The sequence below is a fragment of the Nuphar pumila genome, chromosome 1, assembly GCF_984573655.1.
Source record: "Nuphar pumila chromosome 1, dmNupPumi1.hap1.1, whole genome shotgun sequence".
Taxonomy (NCBI): Eukaryota; Viridiplantae; Streptophyta; class Magnoliopsida; order Nymphaeales; family Nymphaeaceae; genus Nuphar; species Nuphar pumila.
The window spans coordinates 1,246,541-1,267,048 of NC_143249.1; the positions used below are offsets into that span (position 1 = coordinate 1,246,541).

The 20,508-nt window shown below is 36.1% G+C and overlaps 1 protein-coding gene across 2 annotated transcripts in view; it reads right to left on the reverse strand.

Annotated features, from left to right (window-relative positions):
- Window positions 1–967: 967 nt before the first annotated feature.
- The window catches only part of LOC149847638 (COP9 signalosome complex subunit 4-like), a 46,941-nt gene continuing 27,400 nt past the window's right edge, over window positions 968–20,508 (reverse strand). For both annotated transcript variants that reach the window (XM_090015324.1, XM_090014758.1), the window contains 3 exons: window positions 2,427–2,486; window positions 1,378–1,437; window positions 968–1,291 (listed from right to left, as the gene is read on the reverse strand). In XM_090015324.1, the coding sequence (XP_089871450.1) occupies window positions 1,217–1,291; window positions 1,378–1,437; window positions 2,427–2,486 (195 nt within the window). In that variant the 3' untranslated portion in view covers window positions 968–1,216. The remainder of the gene's footprint in view (window positions 1,292–1,377; window positions 1,438–2,426; window positions 2,487–20,508) is intronic.

Sequence of the window (20,508 nt, forward strand, 5' to 3'; positions counted from 1 at the left end):
CCGACAGAAAATGTTTTGAGTTTCGTACCTTTCAGCAGTAACTCACCCTTTTTCACTGCACACAAAACGCACCTTATAATAAAAAAGGTCAAGAAGATCATACCCCAATTTGTCCATCAAAACGAGAGAATCCTAGGGCATGTAGTGGGTGCATGACAAGTTCTGCCTGTTAGTACTTGTAATTAGGCGAGTCATGGAAGCATTTTACACCATTTTCTCACAAATGCCGTTTAAAATATAGAATGGCTTCACAGGATGCCACCATCACCGACTCTTCCCAATTCTTTGTGTTACATCTAGTGGAATCTTCTTTACCTTTTTTTTTTTACACAGAGCTGGGGTTAGGCAGACCCCTACCAGTTATACAACCATACCATTCGGGGTTCGAACTTGCAACGTCCCAACACAAGGTGACGTGCACTAACTGCTCCTGCCAGATAAGCAGAGCCCCGTTGGTATCTAGTGGAATCTTCTGCAGAATACGCTGTCTACACCCAATGAGCCAAATCTCCAGAATCCTTCATCATCCTCAGCTATTAGAAGCTATAAGATCCAGCAAAAACAATTGCTGATCAAGTGTTCCCAACAATAAAAGCCGCAAAGATGCCAAAGGTTTTGATGCATCAAAACCTATTTTTTCATTCTTGTGCAAATCGAATGGCTGTTTTAGAAGTGAAGCAGAATATCCAAAAATAAATTGCGACATTCTTTTCAAGCTAAATTAGAAAACACAATCGAGCCATTATATGAGCACATCACAACTACAGCTGGGAATGACTGAGCAGCCAGTTTCTCTACAACAAGAGAACAACGACAGTTAGCAAGCCACCAACATCAATGAAGTGAACCTGGCATCAACAATCAGACGGTCACAAGTGCCTGGAAAATATCAAAAATGGAGAATAACAAAATGCTGAACATAGATATAAAACTAATGTATAAAAGAAATATTTGAAAGATGACCAATATGTTAAGTGGCTTTTGTAATTTACTCTCCATAAAGTTCAACTTTTTGCACTTGTGCTCTACTATTTCTTGAAAAATATAGACGCATTAGCATTACAAAACAAACAGCACAACGACTACAACTACAAATGTAAGAAAATGCTAATCCACGTGTGTCCATGGGCACGAACATAATGAACATGCCATATACAAAATTCCAAAACTATCAATAACACCTATGTTTTCAAATAACATCTACACTCTCAAGAGTTCAGACAGCCACACTGAGGCCCTTCTTTGCCATACTATCAAGAATATCATTTAGGGCCTGACATACTCCAACTATCTGCAAAGGCATTCACCAAAAGAAATTAAAAATTCCATGGTAACATCAATAGGTGTCACAATATTTTAATTGCCAACTTCACCAACCTGTTGATCCCATTGCTGTAGCTCTTCTGTATCATCCTCAAAGTGTATGATTGATTCAACCTGCAAGACCAGTTCAATGACAATATAGTTATACTTTAAGAGCTCCCTTAAGCCGATTCACCTATCAACGCTATATAATGATAATCAAGGCAAGAACAATTAAAAGTTGCTCGAAACCGGACAAACTCAACAAACAACTGGTGATGTCGAGCAATAATCCAGAAATCACTAGCAAACCTGGGTGATTCATAATTAATGGACTAGGGCAGCCAACCTAGTGACCACAGACCCTGACACTAGAGATGCAGAAATTACAGTCACTGTTCAGATTTAAACTGTACCAGATTAAGTCACCAAGATCGATTCTTCCTTTGGTACTTAAGAATGAGGACTCTAAAGAAAATCATCATGGACACCACCATAGAGCAGAAAGATGTAATGAAATATGCGGAAAAACAAAACAAGAGTCTCAAAGGGCTTACAATAACATAAACACAAAGTGTACATGCACAAGTCTACAAAAGGACAATACAAAGTGTCATCACAGGCAATACAAACAGCCACTATGGGCAATACCATGCATTAAGGCACACTAGCAAGAAAGAAGAACAATATAAAATTAATAATATTTCATTCATAATAACACTCACAAGGAGTTATAATGCTTAGGAAAGCATTAACATTACAAAGGGGAATTCACCTATTTATAAGCACAGAAGAGAGAGGAAGGGATACAAAAGAGAGGCCATGGGAGGCAGTCCAGCTGGCTGTTGGACTGCCCCAACAGTCCTTTGACTAAAAACCAAAAATAAAAATAAAAAGATAAAAAGACAATGCAGTCCCTACTGGACTGTGCCTATTACATCAAAGGAAATGACTGAAATACCCCTGATGGGTATTTCAGTTCACACACACACACACACACACACACACACACACACATATATATATATATATATATATATATATATATATATATATATATATATATGTTATACAATATCTTAACAATATGAATCAATACGTTTTAACAAAAGATATACACATACCTGATCAATGGAACCCCTCATTCTGTCTTCATAAATCATCTTTGATGCTATCTTCTCAGCCTGTTGTCAGTAAAACACTGTTGTTATTAAGAGCAAAGGATAGAAAAAGGCAAGTGTTTATCCTACTGATGGAACTATGGAGATCTTGGAATAATGCAAAATGGTGGAGAAAACAAACAAGTGACCTACTCCAATAATTCAAACAAGAAAACTAGATAAAACATTTAGTTTCTTTGAGAATAAATATATATATATATATATATATATATATATATATTGAAAGTTTTTGCACCATGCAGACCCACAAACCAGCATACCCAGGCATATTGGGTCTTTATAGCTTGAATCATCCTATGGTAACTTACTAAGGTGATCATGTACCTACAACAATAGGTTCTGGTGAAGAATGACCCTTCCACCAGATGCACCCTATGTCACAGGGACACGTTAAAATGTTCTTGTGTCACGTGCAACATGCACAGACACGAGATACAACACAGTTATGGCCACGACACGAGGTGGACAAGCTGTTAACCAAGTCTGACTCTGTAAACTGCATGTCATGACTCTCAGGGTCAATTTCGACCTTTTTTTAGGTTGAAATTTTAAAACAGAAAAAAAGAAAAAGGTTTTGATTCGACCAAAATCCTAATAGAGTCCCTTCTTGATCCCTCTTGCCTTTCTCGGCCTCTCCTCTGCTGCGGTGATTGCATTCTTCATGCCTCCGGACAACTGTAATGAAATCAAGTGTTCTTCGCACACCTCAAACAAGAGGCCAATACAAATCCCACAAAGAGGGCAAAGCACAAAAGCCACTTAGGGGCTTAGAAGAACACACGCAACAATATAAAAAATATGCTTATTCACTTGAAAATGCATGCAAAAATGCATTAGAATAAGGTGGTCAAAGACCCATATTTATACACAAAAGGGGGAGTGAGGAGCTCCAAGATATAGCAGTTGGGAGGCTCCCCAGCAGCTAGAAATCTAGCTGTTGGGAGCTCCCGACAACTATATAGCTGTTGTAATTGTCAAGGACAAGAATGCCCTTTGACAATACAACAAAGCACACAAAAAAAAGACTCCCTAAGGGCGACACCTATACAACAGCCAAAAGACCAAAATACCCCTTGATTGTGTATATATCATGGTTGTCAGTCAAGGAAGCGGGAGCGGGAAGCGAGGCACTTTCAAAAATTTAGGAAGCGGGAAGTGTGGGACTACTTAGAAGTGAGTCACGAACCATCTCGGAAGCGACCTAGGAAGCGAACCGGAAGCGACCTAGTTAGTGAACCGGAAGCGAGGGGGAAGCGAAAAAAGAAGAAAAAAATAAAAAATAAAATGGAAAAAAGAGGAAAGTGAGGGGGAAGCGTGGGGAAAGCGCGCTTCCCATAAAAGGAAAATGTGCTTCCCATAAAAGAGAAACGTGCTTCCCAAAAAAAGGGGACATGCTTTCCAAAAAAGGGGGACGCTTCCCCCACGCGTTTTGGAAGCGCGACGTTTCGTGCTTCCGAAGCGCGTATCGGGGAAGCGCGCTTCCCCTACTATAGGGGCGCTTCCGATAACTCTGATATATATATATATATATATATATTATAACAACCCCCTTCAAACTCACGAAACGACAACCGAGAGGTTGCCAAGAAGAAAGTAAAATCTGGGAGATGGTAGTGCCTTAGTAAAGAAGTCTGTCAATTGATACTCAGATGACACATATGGTAAAGTGATGGTCTTCTTGAGGAACTCTTCATAAACATAATGACAATTCATTTCGATATGCTTTGTTCGCTCATGAAATGTATGATTGCTTGCGATATAAACAGTGCTCTTGTTATCACAACATAACTTTGAGGGCGTGATTATGAAAACCCCTTCGAGTAACTATCGCAACCACACCAATTCGAAAGTCGTAATAGTCATGGCACGATATTCGGCTTTTGTGGAGGATAAGGGCACCTTCAGTTGTTTCTTGCACCTCCAAGATACTAAGAAATCATCTACAAAAATGCAAAAACCAGTGGTTGAGCGATGATCATTTACATCACCTCTCCAATCGGATTCGGTATATGTAATAACATCTAATGGGGATGAGGATGACAAAAATAAACCATGATCAATAGTATTTTTGACATATCTAACTATTTTTATTATAGCACTCATATATACTGTAGTAAAATGTTGGAATTGACTAACAGTATTAATAGCATGAGCAATATCAAGACGAGTAATGAAAAGGTAAGATAAAGCGTCAATCATTTGGCGATATGGAGTGGGATCTTTCAGAGGTTCTCCATCATCTATTTTCATCTTCGCATTGATGACCTTTGGTGTGTCCACCCTCTTTTCATCTGTAAGGCCTGACCTTTCAACTATTTTGGTTGCTTAGTTTGAGACAAAAAATACTCTCAGGGTGAGTAAACCAGGGTTACATGAAGCATCATAGGACGGAAGTGTCATAGGACCTGAAAAAGTATGCTTTCCTGAAACGCGAAACGTGACGCTTCTGAAAAGTGTGGAAAGCTTGCTTCCCCTTCTTTTTTCTTTTCTTTTTTCTTTTTACTTTTTTTTTTCTTTTTTCGCTTCCACCTCGCTTCTTAGGTCGCTTCTCTTCTCGCTTCTGAGACGATTTCTGGTTCGCTTCTAAGTCGTCCTGCACTTCCCGCTTCCTAAAATTTTTGAAGTGCCTCGCTTCCCACTCCCGCTTTCCGACTGGCAACTTTGGAGTAAATAACTTTTATCCCAAGAAAATTTTGAAGAAAACCAAGATTTGTCATATCAAAGTTTTTTTTAGAACATCTTTGATATGACTAACTCTCTCTATATCACCTCTTGTGATAATCATGTCATCGACATAGAGAAGTAAGATAACTATACTTGCATCAGAGGACTTAACAAACAAAACACTATCAGTATAACAAGATCTAAAACCTATTTGAACCATCACATCACTAAATCGATCATATCAAGCCTTAGAAGCTTGTTTTAAACCATACGAGACTTTTCATAATTAAAGAACTTTTTCATGCGCCAAACCTAACCCGAGTAGAGATTTCATATAAACTTCTTCATTAAGGGTTTCATTTAAAAAGGCATTTTTGATATCTATTTAAAAGTTAGGTCATTTTTTAATAAATGTTATGGAGATGAGAGTTCGAAATGTGGTCATCCTAGCTACTAGAGAAAAGGTTTCTTCATAGTTTATCTCATATTCTTGACTATACCCTTTAATAACTAGCCTATCTTTATACCTCTCTAGTGTTTTATCACTTTTTGTTTTAACTTTATAGACCCATCTGGGTCTTATGATTTTCTTTCTTATAAGTAATGATTGAATTTTCTAAGTTTTTGTCTTTTCTAAAGCTTCTAATTCATTATTTATGGCCTCAATTCATTCATAATAATTTTTAGCCCCATTATAGGAAGAAGGCTCGACGTAATAAAATATGGCCACAAGACAAGTTCTATAGTGGGGTTCAAACGACACATAGGATACAAACCTTCTAGGTGTTTGAGATATCCTTGTAGATCTTCTAAGACTAGATTGATCTAAGTCTGACTTCGGGTATACCTTTCTCATGCACATGGTGGTTAGCCTTGTGTACGTCGAGAGTATGTTTGAAGATCATTGTAAGGTTCAACAATAGGCATATCACCTTCATGATCATCACAAGTGTTACCATCAGACACTCATGCATATCATGAATATCACTACTTTCATTTATATCAACATTATCAATATTATCATTATTATGCTCATTTATTAGATCGAACAAAAAAGAGTACTCACAGTTTCTAATACTCATTTTTTCCAAAACCATTTTCATTTTCAAGAAATGTTACATTTCTTGAGACGTAAACACCTAAATCCTTTTTTGTTTACGGCATAGCCTAGAAAAACACAATGAATGGCTTTAGCGAAAAGTTTATCATTTTGTTGGAAAGAACAAAACATTTACACCCAAAGATTCTTAATCTTGAATAATCGGAAAGAATTTTAAATAGTTTTTCAATAGAAGTCTTTCCAAGAATAGTGGAGCTGGAAAGCATTCTATTGATTAAGTAAATCGTCGTAAGAGCGGCCTCGGCACAAAACTTTTTTTGCAGCATTTTTGGATATTAGGAGAGTCCTAGTGGTTTCAATAATATAATGATGCTTCCTCTTGGCCAACCCATTTTGTTGTAGATTGTAAAGGCAAGATTTTTTATAAGTAGTTTTATGTTGATCAAGAAAGCTTTTGAAATCTTTTGATAAAAATTCTCTTCCATAATCGAATCTAAATATTTTAATGGGTGTTTTGAATTGATATTTAACATAACTATGAAACTTTTTAAAACATTCAAATACTTCGGATTTTAGTCTAAGAAAGTAAATCCATGTGTACCTACTAATCATCCACAAAAATTACATAATAGAAAATTCCTCCTTTGAACATAACCGGTGTCGGTCCTCATACATCTGAATGTATTATCTCAAAAGGTTCTTTAGATATAAATTGGCCATTTTCAAAAGGTAAAAATTTCATTTTTCCAAGTATGCAATTTTCACAAGTCAAATCCTTTTCATTACAATTTTCAAGAAAAGAAAAAAAATACATTTTTTGACATACTTGAATGTCCTAATCTCTTATGCCAATGTTCAATACTTTTTTTTCAACAAAACTACAAAAATTTTGATTTGATAGTTTTAAGTTGTCCATGTAGTAGAGGTCTCCTCTTCTATGGCCTCACCCAATTGGCTTCTTGGATTGGAGATCATGTACCAAGCAATCATTAGATGAAAAGGTGACCTCACACCTATGGTCGTGTTAAATTGTATCTAATATATATTTATATATAGAGAGAGAGAGACATATACATATATAGTTTATATATATATATATGTCTCTGTGTGTGTGTGTGTCTATGTATCTATCTATTTATATATATAAATATATATTTTCTTTGTAATACCCTCTAGGGGTAAATCTATCTTTTCACATATAACTCGCATATTCACTTGAATATCTATTTTCTTTTTCTTTTTTTCCTTTTTTGTTTTTTATTGAATGAGGGGTCCACATAATAGAAGTTGGACCCCTCCAACGGTCATAAAATATGACCGTTGGAGGGGCTCCAACGTCTATATGGGAGCCCCTCCTTGGGTCCCATTGTAGTCTATAAATAAGGGGAGTTTCCCCATTGTAAAGTATTCTTTTGGAGTGTTTTCTCCTTCAATAAAAGATAACTTATTTATGCCTTTGTGCATTTGTGCTCCTTTGTGAGTGTTTTTTGTGCCTTTGTGCACCTACTCTCTTTGTGTTTCTTGTGAGCTAATTAAGTCATCTTTGGACTTGATACTCTTGAAGATATTTTTACATGGTATCAGAGCTTGGTTTATGAGAAGTGAAAGTGTATGTTATAGCCATCGTGATCGGTGCCTCAAAAATTGTGTTGTCTCTTCTTTTTTGGCACGGAAGGCTCTTGCAAGATTCTTCCTGGTTGATGTGCTTCAAGAAATAGCAAAAAGAAGACACGTGGTAAGTGTTCAAATTGTAAAGACTTTTGTTTCTTATAAAAGCTCCTCAATGGCGGAAAATGACTCATTTTTCCTTCGCATTCAAACTCAATGAGTCAAACTATCATGTTTGGACCGGGAATATGAAAGCTCACATCAAGAGAAAAGGGCTTTGGGGCTACATCAAAGGAACGATTTTGAAACCCGAGCCAAAAATTACTATAGTTGAAAAAGAAAAAATAAAAGTCCTTGATGGAGAGGAAAGATTAAAAGCTTTTGAAGAATATAACAAAAAACATAAAGAATGGGAGATGAAAAACTACAAAAATCCTTTCATGGATTTTTTCTTCAGTTGAAACTAGAATCAATGCCAATATTTTAAAGTTTAAAAAAGCGTCTCAAGTTTGAGAATATCTTGAAAGGTTGTATACCTCGAGAGATTTATCTCATAAATATTACAAACGAAAAAGGGCATTGACCGTTCAACAAGGCGAAATGACTATTAGAGAATATTTTGCTGAATTATCATCTATTTGGAATGAGCTTGTTATTCTTCAACCAAAATAGAGTGGAGAATCCATTGAGCTACAACACAAACAATTAGAAGAAGATCGATTTTTTAATTTCTTGAATGGGCTTAAACCCGAATTCGAGCAAATAAGATTTTCTCTTTTATCTTCTTTCACTTCTCCACCTCTTGAAGATGTTCTTACTAAGCTAAGTGGAGAAGAAACTCGCACTGGAATGGGTAAAACCAATCGAAGTATTTTAGCTATGCCTTCAACTAAAGATGAAAATAAAGGAGCTTATGTCATCTCTAGGTCAGGAAACAATTTAAAACATACAAGCCTCCTCATTTCAACAAGTTTCAAAATCAAAATCAAGGAGTAAGGGAAGAAGGAGGTCAAAATGGAAGATGGAATCAAGAAATGGAGTATGAAAAAATTATGTCATTTTTGTAAAGAACCGAGACATATTAAGCTGGTTTGTCCAAAGTGAAAGAAGATGGCTATGTCTGCCATGTTTCAACTACACAAGGAAGAGAATCCATCTACTTCCAACAATAGTGCATTATCATTAAGTCAAATCATGGAGGCGCTTCAACCTCTCTTCAAAGGATCCATTTCCGATGCCGCCATATCATCTTCTTTTCCTCCCGATAAGATTCATTGGCTTTTAGATTCGGGTGTCTCCTTTCATATGACTCAATATTTTTGCACTTTCCGAATATTCAAAAAAAATTTATCATCTTTTGTTTTAACCGCAAATGGCGCTTCTCTTGAAATCAAAGGAGTTGAAAACTTTAAAAAACAAGATTTTTTATTCCCAAAGTTAGATTTATACCAAAATTAAATTTAAATTTGCTTTCGGTATCTCAGCTCTTGGACCATGGATGCGATGTTAAGTTCTCATCAAATAAATGTTGGGTACAGGATCGTCGGTTCGGGAAGTTGATTGGGGAAAGTTCTAAAAAAGGAGATCTCTACTACATGGAGTTTCTATAAATTCCAAAACATTCATTTTATAATATTGTCCAATATAAAGATATAAATATTTGGCATAAAAGACTTGGGCATCCTAATGTCATCAAGCTCTCTTATTTACATTTTGTTAAAGATCTTGGTAAAAGTGACTTCACCTGTAATAATTGTATTCTTGAAAAAATGAAAAGCTTGCATTTGAACAAAGATCCATGTTTACGACCAAACCATTTGAACTTGTGCATTTGGATATATGGGGACCAGCACCAATTATATCTAAAAGAGGGTTTGCATATTATGTCATTTTTGTTGATGATTATTCTAGATATTGTTGGATAAATTTTCTTAAACATAAACATGAGGTTTTTGCATCATTTAAGGCATATCACATAATGATTAAAAATCAATTTAATGGTAACTTAAAGATTTTTAAGACCGACCCCGGAGGAGAATATCCTTCAAAAGAATTTAAAAAATATCTTGAAAACTATGGAATTGTTCATCAAAAATCTTGTCTCAAAACACCTTAACAAAATGGTTTAGCCGAAAGAAAACATAGGCATATTATTGAAACCACTAGAACTTTGCTTATTTCTCAAAACATTCCTAAAAGATTTTGGGCCGAGACAGCTCTTGCATCCCCTTATCTTATAAATCGTCTTCCCTCAAAAAAATTAAATAAAATCTCACCTTTTGAAATTTTATATCAAAAAGAACTTGACTACAATAGGTTGAGAGTCTTTGTATACAAATGTTTTTTTCTTACGGATAAAAATGATAAACTCTCACCAAAAGTTATTCCTTGTGCATTTTTTGGATATTAAGAAAATAAAAAAGGTTTTAGATGCTATGATATTAAAAATGATAAATTATATATTTTTAGGAATGTAACCTTTTTGGAAAATGTTAGTAGTTTTGAAGAATGTGAAGCTCATAAAGAAAATGTGGATTATTCTTTTTTGTTTTAGTTGTTATCTAGAAATGATGATGTTTCTAGTGATGATGAACTCGTATATAATGATCCTAGTGATAATAAAAATATAGAAGAGAATAACAACTCTTCTCATCAATCTATTGATCATCCTATCGAAGAAAGAACATCTAGTGACCCTACCACCTATCCACATAGAGATAGAAACACTTTTAGAAGTGAAATTGAGAAATATAGTGAATCTAGTGAGCATACCTCCAAAAAATGACCTAAATCTTCGAAGAACCGAAAGAGCTAGAAGAATTTCTTCTAGGTTTACATCCTATGAATCCTTCTCACCTAAATATAGAGCATGCCTTAGCGCTATCCATTCATATGTGGAACCTAAAAACTTTGAAGAAGCCAAGAAAATTGTCAAATGGAGGGGAGCTATGGATAATGAACTTAGAGATCTTAAAAAAGCTAAAACTTGAGAATTTCAATATCTTTCTATTGGAAAAAAGACTATAGGATGTAGATGGTTTTCAAGGTCAAGACCAAGAGTGATGGGTCTCTTGAAAGGTATAAAGCCCGTCTAGTTGCCAAAGGGTATAGTCAAGAATATAGAATAGACTGCGATGAAACTTTTGCCTTGTTGCACGTATGGTTATTGTTAGGCGTCTTATTACTATTGCTTCAATTAAAAAATGAAACATATATCAAATGGATGTCAAAAATGCCTTTTTGAATGATGATCTGAACGAATAAGTCTATATGGATGCTCCTCCAGTAATGAATGTTCCTAACGGTAAATTTCTTCTCCTACAGAAAGCTCTTTATAGTTTAAAATAAGCTCTCAAAGCTTGGTATGATCGGTTTAATAATTTAATGATAGAAAATAGATTTACTTCATGTTTTACTGACACGGCCTTGTTTGTCAAGAAATCCAATGCAAGAATTGTGATTTTATTATTATATGTTAATGATATGCTAATTAAAGGTGATGATACTAAAGGGATTAAGAGTATAAAGTCTATACTAAAAGATATATTTGAAATGTCAGACTTGGGATTTCTAACATATTTTTTAGGCATTAAAGTTGCCTACTCTCATAGGGGTTATTTCTTATCTCAAACTAAACTTGCATTTGATATTATTGACAGGTCAGGAATTATAATTGATAAAGTTTGTGAAACTCCTAAAGTGGTAGGAACAAAGTTAAAAATCGATGATGGGGTTCTCCTAAAAGATCTCACACCTTACAGGCAACTGGTTAGGTCTTTAATGTATCTTAGCATCACTAGACCAGATATTTCACATGTCGCTCGTGTTGCAAGTCAATTCCTTCATATGAGTGCAACTCTCTGAATCATCAGATATATAAAGCAATCTTTGAATAAGGGAGTATTTTTATCTTCATCTTCTGAGCCAAATTTAATTACTTATATTGATTATGATTGGGGAGGTGATCCAAACGACCTCCACCACTAGTTTTTGCGTCTTCTTAGGTGAATCATTAATTTCTTGCAGATGCAAGAAGCAACAAAAGGTATCCCTATCATCTACTGAAGTTGAATACCGAGTCATAGCAACTACAACCATGGAGATTGTTTGGATTCGTCGGCTATTGAAAGATATGGGGGTTCATGTTCAAGGGCCCACGAAGTTGTGTTTGTAATGAAATAAGCGGAAGAAACCAAGAATGCTAAAGCATTCACTATGTCCCACACGGACAAATGCAACAAGCACAAGAGAGAAAATCCACTAAGGGATATACAAAGGACCTTATAAAAAGGCTACACACATGAAAAATAATATCACTATTATTGAAGAGGAGCTCTCAAGAGCAATACCACATACATGGGGGGTTCCCCCTATTTATAAGAAGAGGAGACCAAAGGGGCTCCCAATAGAGTCGTTGGGAGCCCCCAACGGTCACATATGTGACCGTTGGGGGCCCCAACGACTCCATTGTGGGGCCCCTTTTCGGTATCCAAAAAATAAAAAAATAAAAATAAAAAGAAAAATAAAAAATAGTGAAATACGAGAAACAAAATAAGTACCCCTATGGGGTACTTTGTGAAATGACCATAATACCCCTATCGGGTATTATGGTATTATTACATATGTTTTAACACCCCCCCTCAAACTTTACGGGGGAATGACCGAAAGTTTGCCAAGGAGGAACAAGAAGCGAGGAGCAGGCAGGGCTTTGGTGAAGAAATCAGCAAGTTGATATTCTGAAGTGACATATGGCAGTGTTACTGTCCCACGAAGATATTCATCACGTACATAATGACAATCCATTTCAATATGTTTCGTCCTCTCATGGAAAGTGTGGTTGCTAGCAATGTAGATAGCACTTTTGTTGTCGCAACAAAGCTTCGAAGCCCCTGTAATTTCGACTCTCATATCTTGAAGAAGACTTTGAAGCCACACCAGCTCCATTGTAGTGGTTGCCATAGCCCTGTATTCTGCTTCAGTAGAAGACAATGAGACTTTCTGCTGTTTCTTGCACCTCCAAGCAATTAGCGAATCTCCTAGGAATACACAAAAGCCAGTAGTTGAGATTCGATCATTTGGGTTTCCTCCCCAGTCAGCATCAGTATAAGCTAGTAAATCTAAGGAAGAGATTGAGGATAGGAATAGCCCTTTAGTCAAAGTATTTTTAATATATCGAATGATCCGGAGCACAGCACTCATATGCACAGATGTAGGAGCATGCTGAAATTGGCTTGCAGAGTGCACAGCATGAGCAATATCGGGCCTGGTGATAGTCAGATAGGTGAGAGAGCCTATGAGTTGCCTGTAGGGCGTAGGATCGTCCAGCAGAACTCCATCCTCCAGTCGTAGTTTAGCATTGATAACCTCAGGAGTCTCCACCTTTTTATCATCTGAAATCCCAGATTTGGAGCATATGTCTGCAGCAAGCTTCATCTGTGATAGTATATACCCTCGAGGAGAGTATGCAACTTCTATGCCAAGAAAGTACCTGAGAAAACCCAGATCAGACATATCAAAATTATGTTTTAACATATTTTTAACTTTAAGAATACCGCTTTCATCATTGCCAGTGATGATCATATCATCAACATAAAGCAGAAGGATGATGATACTATTACCTGCATTTTTAACAAAAAGAGCAGTATCAGTATAACATGAGCGAAATCCCAATTGTAACATGATAGCACTAAATCTATCATACCAAGCCTTAGGGGCTTGTTTAAGACCATATAAGGCTTTTAATAACCGAAGGGTTTGACCTTGGTTAACACTGATTCCCGGCGGAGGATCCATATATACTTCTTCATTCAACTGACCATTAAGAAAGGCATTTTTAACATCTAATTGGAATATAGGCCATTTCTTAGATGATGCTACCGCAATTAAAGTTCTAACGCTTGTCATGCGAGCCACGGGAGCAAAAGTCTCCTCATAATCGATGCCATATTCTTGTGAGTATCCCTTAGCAACTAATCTAGCTTTATAGCGCTCTAGGGAACCATCACTTTTTGTTTTGACTTTGTAGACCCATCGACATCCTATAGCTTTCTTATTTGGAGGGAGGTGAACTATTTCCCAAGTTTTAGCTTTATTTAAAGCATCTAGTTCAACTTTCATAGTTTCAACCCAATGAGGTATACTTTTTGCTTGATTATAATGGGAGGGTTCATAGTAAGAATGCAAGGCTATTAGACAAGCTCTATATTTAGGTGAAAGAGTTTCATATGAGACAAACCTATTAGGTGGAATTGATTCTCTAGAAGAACGCCTAAGGGAGGTTTCTTCTAGGGGTTCATTAAGCCGCAAGAATTTTTCTAAAGCACTAATAGGTTGGGCTTCCTCACGCCGAGTGTATACTTGGAGATTGTCACCATTAGTTGGTGATACATCATCATCATGAGAATCATGAGTATTTTCTAAAATTTCCGGATGACTCAAAGAGTCATCATTTGAATCTTCTAAAAGATCATTGATAAACATATAATCAATTTCATTTGATTTTTCCAATATGTCAAATTCATTTTCATCTTCTAAAAAGGTTACATCTTTGGAGGCAAATAACTTATTGTTTTTATGATCAAAGCATCTATAGCCTTTTTTATTTTCACCATATCCTAAAAATACACATTCTATTGCTTTAGATGACAATTTATCTCTTTTATGTAAAAGAACAAAGCATTTACACCCAAAAATTCGAAGACGATTGTAGTCGGGTGTCATATTAAAAAGTTTTTCATAAGGAGAGATATTATTCAATTTTGAAGATGGCATCCTATTGATTAAATAGGTGGAGGTTAACACGGCTTCGGCCCAAAAATTTTTAGGAATATTTTTAGAAATGAGTAAGGATCTAGTGGTTTCCAAAATATGCCTATGTTTTCTTTCCGCTAGACCGTTTTGTTGAGGAGTTCTTGGGCAATATTTTTGATGACAAATGCCATGTTGTTTTAGATATGCTTGAAAATCATTTGATAAGTATTCTCCACCCGAATCGGATCTAAGAATGGATATTTGACTTTGAAATTGATTTTGAATTTTTGCATGGAATTCTTTAAAGAAGTTAAAAACTTCCGATTTAAAGTTAAGAAAATAAATCCATACATATCTAGTATAATCATCAATAAAAGTAACATAATATGAATAACCACCTTTAGATAGAACCGGAGATGGCCCCCAAACATCGGAATGCACCAATTCAAAAGGTCTTGTTGTCACAAAGGATCTAATAGGAAAAGGAGTAGACTTCATTTTGCCAAAAATGCAATCTTTGCAATTGATATCTTTTTCTTTACAAAACTTGTGTCCAAAAGGAAAAAGATACATTTTAGAGTAACTTGGATGTCCAAGCCTTTTATGCCAAGTTTCAATATTTTTGTCTTGGACATAAGTACAAAATGAGGTATTTGGAAGCATTAAATTATCCATAAAATAAAGGTCTCCCTTCCTATGGCCTTGCCCAATCCGCTTCCCGGACCGGAGATCCTGCACAAAGCACCCTTGGGATGAGAAAGATATTTCACATCCATGGTCGGCTATTTGAGAAACGGAAAAGAGGTTAAGATTTAATTTTGGAACTATTCTAACTTTTGGAACAAGGAAATTTTGAACATTTTTAGAATCAAGAGTTCCAACACCATTTATTTTGAGAAAAGTTCCATCGGCCGTAGAGACACAAGACATTTTTGAATTGGTGTGCACATTGGTTAATGCATTTTCATGAGGGGTCATGTGAAAAGAAGCTCCGGAATCTAAAATCCAAGAGTACGTACCGGGAGGTGATGATGAGGCAATGGCGGCACCGGAGGTGGAAGAAGTGACCTTTAAGATTTGTTGAAGAGCCAAGGAGATTTGTCCAAGAGTGTCTTTGAGATCCCCGTTCTTGCCGTCATCTTCTTTGGTGGTGGATTCTTCAACGGAAGCCACCTTTGGCTTGAATGCCCCATTTAGCTTTGGGCAAACGGGTTTAATATGTCCCGGCTCATAACAATGGTGACATATAATCATTTTTCTTCCACCACTCCCTTGCTTACCAAAATGAGGTGGTTTGTATGTTTTAACATGATTGCCGGGTTTAGATACGGCAAGAACTTCCTCTATGCTTTTACCCATGCTATGCCTAGTCTCTTCTTGAGTAATCTCGGCAATAGCTTCTTCTAAGGGAGGAAACGTGGATCTATGGAGAAGTGAGGATCTCACTTGTTCAAATTCGGGACGAAGCCCAAATAAAAATTGAAACAATCTATCTTGTTCCATTTGTTTTTGTCTTAGAACCACATCCTCCATAGATACCCATTTAGGTTCTAAAAGAGCCAATTCATCCCACAAAGGATTTAGAGCACTATAGTAATCTTGTATGCTCATGTCGCCTTGTTTTGTGGTTCTTACTTTTTCTTGCAAGAAATAAGCTCTTGCAAGATCCTTTTGGGTAAACATACCCTTCATAAAAAACCAAGCTTCATTTGCCCGGCGGAATTTTGCAATATTTGCACATACCTTAAGTTCGACATTATTCATAAACCATGCAAGGATTTTTGCATGGTTGCTCTCCCAATCTTCCATTTGATGATTATAATCTTCAATGGCCTTGAGACGAGCATCGCCTTCAAGTGCTTTCTCTTGATCTCCTTCCATCTTTGTGAGCTTAAGTTGGGGTTCCGGAACGGTTCCCATTACATAACCCCAAAGCTTCTTGCCTTTGAGATTATTCTCCATTGCGGATGCCCACATCATGTAATTTTTTCCATTGAGTTTGAATGATAGATCGATCTTGACTTCCATTGCTACACAAGGAAGATGTGAGAAAGAAAGGAAGTAGAGAGAGACAAGATTTTACCTTTAGAAGATCTTATGGCTCTGATACCATGTAATGAAATAAGCGGAAGAAACCAAGAATGCTAAAGCATTCACTATGTCCCACACGGACAAATGCAACAAGCACAAGAGAGAAAATCCACTAAGGGATATACAAAGGACCTTATAAAAAGGCTACACACATGAAAAATAATATCACTATTATTGAAGAGGAGCTCTCAAGAGCAATACCACATACATGGGGGGTTCCCCCTATTTATAAGAAGAGGAGACCAAAGGGGCTCCCAATAGAGTCGTTGGGAGCCCCCAACGGTCACATATGTGACCGTTGGGGGCCCCAACGACTCCATTGTGGGGCCCCTTTTCGGTATCCAAAAAATAAAAAAATAAAAATAAAAATAAAAATAAAAAATAGTGAAATACGAGAAACAAAATAAGTACCCCTATGGGGTACTTTGTGAAATGACCATAATACCCCTATCGGGTATTATGGTATTATTACATATGTTTTAACAGTGTTATGATAGTGCAATCTATATTGCCAAAAATCACACCTTTCGTGAGCGCACAAAGCATATCGAGATGGACTGTCATTATGTTAGAGAAGAATATCTGAAGAAAGTTAAAGATCTTTCTTATGTAACATCAGAATATCAATTGGTTGATTTTTTTACTAAGACGCTATGTTCTCTTATATTCAATTTTCTCCTTGGCAAACTGTCGGTCATTACACCGTAAGTTTGAAGGGGAGTGTTAAATTGTATCTAATATATATTTATATATATATATACAGAGAGAGAGAGAGAGACATATACATATATAGTCTATATATGTCTATGCATCTATCTATTTATATATAAATATATATTTTCTTTATAATATCCTTTAGGGGTAAATCTATCTTTTCACATGTAACTCGCATATTCACTTGAATATCTATTTCCTTTTTCTTCTTCTTCTTTTTGTTTTTTTATTGAATGAGAGGTCCACATAATAGAAGTTGGACCTCTCCAACGGTCATAAATATGACCGTTGGAGGGGCTCCAACGTCTATATGGGAGCCCCACCTTGGGTACCATTGTAGTCTATAAATAAGGGGAGTTTCCCCAATGTAAAGTATTCTTTTGGAGTTGTTTTCTCCCTCAATAAAAGATTACTTTTTTATGCCTTTCTGCATTTGTGCTCCTTTGTGAGTGTTTTTTTTACCTTTGTGCACCTATTTTCTTTGTATTTCTTGTGAGCTAATCAAGTCATCTTTGGACTTGATATTCTTGAAGATATTTTTACATGGTATTAGAGCTTGGTTTACGAGAAGTGAAAGTGTATGCTATAGCCATCATGATCGGTGCCTCAAAAATCATGCTTTCTTTTGTCTCTTCTTTTTTGGCATGGAAGGCTCTTGCAAGATTCTTCCCTGTTGATGTGCTTCAAAAAATAGCGAAAAGAAGACCCGTTGTGGTAAGTGTTCAAATTGTAAAGACTTTTGTTTCTCATAAAAGCTCCTCAATGGCAGAAAATGACTCGTTGTGGTATGTCATCTTTGGACTTTATATTCTTGAAGATATTTTTACGGGTCGGTAATTTGAGAAACCAATAAGAGATTTAAGTTAAGTTTGAGTACTACTCTAATGTTTGAAACATAAATTTTTTTATTGTTTTTAAAAGAATTTTCAAAAATACCCAAATTTTTTATTTTTAAAAATGTTTCATCGACGGTTGAAACATAAGAATCATTTGAGTTAATTAAATATTTGGACAGTATGGACTGAAATGAAATGGGGATCTTCGAAACATGAGCTTAGAATAACAAGGGCAAGTGTCAAGAATGACACTAAAGCATAACCCTTAAAAAGGGTATAACTGGAAAGAAAATAAAAATAAAAATGTATTCTTTATTGATATGAAAAACCAATTGCTTAAGAAGCATTGGAATGAAATACAAGAGGGGCTGCACCCCTTTATATACACAGCTGAAAGAGGACTCAATAGAGTTGTTGGAATGTGTCAGTCCAACAGCTCTATTTAGAGCTGTTGGAATATGTCAGTCCAACAGCTCTATTGCTAGTCAAGTCTGGACAGGACTTGACTAGCAACAGTCATTCTAGTTCAAACTGAACTAGATGACATAAAGACAAAAAATAAAAATAAAAGAAAAAAATTACAGAAAAGAAAGAAATGAAAAATGTATTTATATATATATATAATAATATAATATTATTATATATACATATATGTACAGTTTTACATTTTAACACTCCCCCTCAAACTTACGGTACAATGAGCGAAAGTTTGTCTAAGACAAAGTGAAATCGGGGAGCAGCGAGAGGCTTTGTAAAGAAGTCTGCTAACTGATATTCTGAAGTGACATATGGCAGATCAATTATCCCGTGTAGATATTCCTCTCTGACGTAGTGACAATCCATTTCGATGTGTTTGGTGCGTTCGTGGAATGTTCTGTTACTGGCAATGTAGATCGCACTTTTGTTGTCACAACACATTTGTGAAGCCTTTGTTGCTTCAGCTCCCATGTCAGCAAGCAGTCGTCGGAGCCAAACTACTTTCATGGTCGTGGTTGTCATGGCTCTGTATTCAGCTTCGGTGGATGAGAGAGATACCTTCTGTTGCTTTTTACACCTCCACGAGATCAATGATTCCCCTAAAAAGACACAAAACCAGTGGTTGAGTGTCTGTTATTGGGATCACCTCCCCAATCAGCATCAGTATATGCAATTAAATCAAGAGAAGAGGAGGAAGATAAGAAAAGTCCTCGTGAAAGAGAGGACTTGATGTATCTGATAATACGCATGACTGCTCCCATATGAACAGAAGTAGGAACATGTTGAAATTGACTTGTTGTATGAACAGCATGTGCTATATCTGGTCCGGTAATGGATAGATAGGAAAGTGCCCCGACAAGCTGTCTGTAAGGAGTAGGGTCTGCAAGAAGTTCTCCATCATCAATCTTCATTTTAACATTAACAACTTCTGGAGTGTCAACTTTCTTATCATCAGTAATACCAGACCTGAAAACAATATCAAAAGCAAATTTAGTCTAAGATAATAAATATCCTCTAGGAGAATAAGCAACTTCAATGCCTAAAAAATATCTCAACAAGCCCAAATCAGTCATTTCAAAATGAGATTTAAGAAGTGTTTTGATTGTTTCAACTCCCTGTTTATCGCTTCCGGTGATGATCATATCATCCACATAGAGAAGAAGCACAATGATCCCTGCATCAGAATTCTTAATAAACAAAACAGTGTCAGTTAAACAGAATTGAAAACCAATATCAATCATAACACGACTAAACCTATCATACCAAGCTTTTAGTGCTTGTTTAAGTCCATAAAGAGCTTTTTCTAAGCGAAGGACTTTACCCTTAGGAATACTTAGACCAGGAGGGGGTTCCATATATACTTCTTCAACTAGCTTTCCATTTAAAAAAGCATTTTTGACATCCATTTGAAAAATAGACCATTTCTTGATAGAAGCTAAGGCAATTAAGGTTCGGACAGTAGTCATACGAGCCACCGGAGCAAAGGTTTCTTCATAATCAATCCCATATTCTTGGGCATAACCTTTGGCTACTAAACGGGCTTTATATCTTTCAAGAGTACCATCACTCTTGGTTTTAATTTTATAAACCCATCGACATCCTATAGTTTTCTTCCCTGGAGGAAGATCTTGAATATTCCATGTAGAAGCCTTTTCAAGTGCATCTAATTCAGCTTTCATGGCTTCTATCCATTTGATATCATTTTTTGCTTGAAAATATGTGGATGGTTCTTTATATGAGTGAATTAATGCAATAATTGCCCTATATGTGGGTGAGAAAGACTCGTATGACACAAACTTTCCCGGAGGTCTCGAGATTCGGGATG